The 2,890-nt window shown below is 32.1% G+C and overlaps 1 protein-coding gene across 2 annotated transcripts; it reads left to right on the forward strand.

Annotated features, from left to right (window-relative positions):
• On the forward strand, positions 1 to 2,626 carry LOC118489264. Of its 2 annotated transcripts, XM_035987000.1 has the most exons (8): positions 1 to 144; positions 481 to 524; positions 618 to 719; positions 792 to 866; positions 959 to 1,057; positions 1,170 to 1,833; positions 1,938 to 2,190; positions 2,323 to 2,626. In XM_035987000.1, exons 2-6 carry the CDS (start codon positions 515 to 517, stop codon positions 1,328 to 1,330), a joined length of 447 nt encoding a protein of 148 aa, XP_035842893.1. In that variant the 5' UTR covers positions 1 to 144; positions 481 to 514; the 3' UTR covers positions 1,331 to 1,833; positions 1,938 to 2,190; positions 2,323 to 2,626. The 2 variants fall into 2 exon arrangements, with proteins under 2 accessions (XP_035842893.1, XP_035842892.1); XM_035986999.1 differs by lacking the exon at positions 481 to 524.
• Positions 2,627 to 2,890: the final 264 nt, after the last annotated feature.

The following is a 2,890-nucleotide window of genomic DNA, read 5'->3' on the forward strand; positions in this document are numbered from 1 at the left end:
GAAAGTTCTCTAACTTCCTCATCCCTAAATCCTCGTTCTTTGGTTTTCAAATTGGCTCCATGGATTACAACGACTGCTTTTCAATTCGGGCTATATATTTTCTAATCTTTGATATCAAATCTAATAGAAGCAAGATCATTGGTGGTATGTGATTTTTTCTTTGAGTAGATTAATTTAGGTTAAAATTACATATGTGTATCTTTACATTTGTTTGGTTACTGAAGCTTAAAATTACATCTGTGTAGTTTTAAATACATTTACCTTGGTTTTTAATGTTCGATTGGTTAGATCATTGACGGTTCTTGATTTTTTCTTTGAGTCGCTTAATTTAGGTTAAAATTACATATGTGTAGCTTTACATTTTTGTTTAATTAATGAAGGTTAAAATTACATATATGTACTTTTAAATACAATTACATTTGTTTTTTATGTTCGATTTAGGTTCTGCTTTGTGTAAAGTTGCTTTGATTTTTTTTTCAGATTGGTGGGTTTTTTTGAGGAAAAAATATTCATAATGTCATCTAGTAAGTAAATAGTGTTATTGAACTAAGGTTTTTAAGAAGATTTGTTAGTTGATTTCTATATGCATAATTTTTATTAACATATTTCTTTTGAAGGATATAAAAGTGGTAGATCAACAATGAAGAGGGGTGACAGCATTGATAAGGCAAAAATAATTAAAATTGAAGATTTCAAAAATGAATCCTCTGAAGAAACAGGTGGGCTGGACACATGTGTTAATTAAATATATTTTTTTAATATTTCACGTTATTAATTGTTTTCTTTGGCAGAGTCGGATATGTCAATGAAGATATTAAACGGTCGTAGTAATGCAAGGATGCACAACAATAATAATATCCAAAAAGGTATTCTATTTACATATATGAAATTAAGTGACGTTTGCTATATATAGCTATGTAAATTTGGCTTAATACATGTACAAAATTGTATGAACTAGGGAAGTATCAGTCAAGGTTAAAGATCCGTAAACGTTCAAAAGTTGTAAAAATTAGGAAAGGGTCTGTTGTAAAGGACGGGAAGAAGACTATTGTTGGAGGTATGTTCTTGTCATATTAAATTACCTATATGCTAGCCTAATGTGAATTTTGTAAGTAACATATATATGGATCAATATATGATATTTTATATGCATCTATGTTCTGTAACAGGTAAGGCAACTAAAAAGAATGTGGTAAGGGTGACAAAATGGCATGGGATAAGAACACGTTCATCTCCTCACCAGTTGGCTAGGTTTATACGAATAATTAAAGAGAGGCAAAGATTGGCTCTAGCCAATATGGGGTTTGAGAAGTTTTATCTGTCAAAGTAGATGGTATCCCAGCAAAACTCGCGCATTTTGTAGTTGATATGTTAGACACAGAAAAGTTGGAAATCAGGTTTGGTAATGTGGCACTCAAGGTGAATAGCGAATCAATTCATCAATTGTGTGGCTTGCCAAATTGTGGATTAGACTTGCTATCATTAAAGCCTGGAAAGAAATTGTCTCGTTTTGGGAAAATTTGGAAAAAAAGATACACAAAAGAAAATATTGGGCCTAAGGACATTGTTGACAAAATAAACGGTCCTGATTACGATGATGATGATGGTGTTATGTTTAAAGCCGATTTCATAGTCTTGTTCTGCAACACAATGATAGAATGTTTTAATAATGGAAAGTGTACATTGGATATATTGCGCTATATCGATGAAAACACTGACTTTGGAGGCATTGACTAGTGCAAGTTCGTAGTTTCACGTATTAGAAGGTGTAAGAACAAGTGGAAAAGAGCGGATAAATCATCTTTTTTTGCTGGTGCACTAACAATCTTATTGGTATGAACTGTACTTGTAGCAAATAATATATTTGTATATTGTAACTGTGTTGGTACATTGCTCATCACTAAATATGATGAAATAATTGTTTTACATATATGCAGCTAATATACGTAGATGGAACTACATGCAAAGGAAAGGAAGAGGCACGTTCAATTCATCCATTTGAGTTTTGGACATTTAAGACAAGAGGCTGAGTTAAGATGTGGTGGGTTTGGATTAGGGGAAATTTGGGAACTGTTTTCAGATAAGCGAATAGTCATGAGTGATACTATTGAGGATTATAAGGTAAATTTAGATGCATCAAGCGAAGAGATGTATTTTGATGCAGATGAAAGTGAAGCTGGATCCTTGGAGGTAAACATATATTACTAGGCATGCACATATGTAATATAGCATATTGTATTTTAACTCGTATAGAATTTCATATATCTAATTCTGTATTATAACATATAAAGTTGTTTTTGTGTTGTTATTATATACGTGTAGGGGTGCAAGCAAGCTCGAACAAGCCGAGAATTAACGAACCCGAGCTCGAGACTGAGATAGAGCTCGTTTAGTTATCGAGTTCGAGCTCGAGCCTGGAATACGAAGCTTGTTTAGGGTCGCGAGCCTAAACGAGCACAAACAAAATTTTACACCCCTATTACGTATGTGTAATCAACCGATTTACGTATGTGTAAATTTTGTTTATTTGTTAAATGTATAATAACAGGTGGAAAAGAGTCGATAAATCATCTTTTTTTATATGTAATAATATTTACCCCTTAATAAATAAGCCGAGCTTGATATCTAGTTCTCGCAAGTTAACTGAACTCGAGCTTGGGCTCAGCTTGGCTCATTTATACCCCTAACTAATAACCTTGATAACATGTATGTAATTTGCGGTTGATATATATATATATATATATATATATATATATATTAATTAAAATTTGATTCGTTATGATATTTACACAGGAGCATATTAGAAAACTCGAAGATCAATATGATTGTCTTATGAAGGATAAACTGAAGTTTGAAATTTTACTTGTCGAGGCTAACAATAGATATTCTG

Source organism: Helianthus annuus, chromosome 17 (genome assembly GCF_002127325.2).
Source record: "Helianthus annuus cultivar XRQ/B chromosome 17, HanXRQr2.0-SUNRISE, whole genome shotgun sequence".
In the NCBI taxonomy this organism is placed as follows: domain Eukaryota; kingdom Viridiplantae; phylum Streptophyta; class Magnoliopsida; order Asterales; family Asteraceae; genus Helianthus; species Helianthus annuus.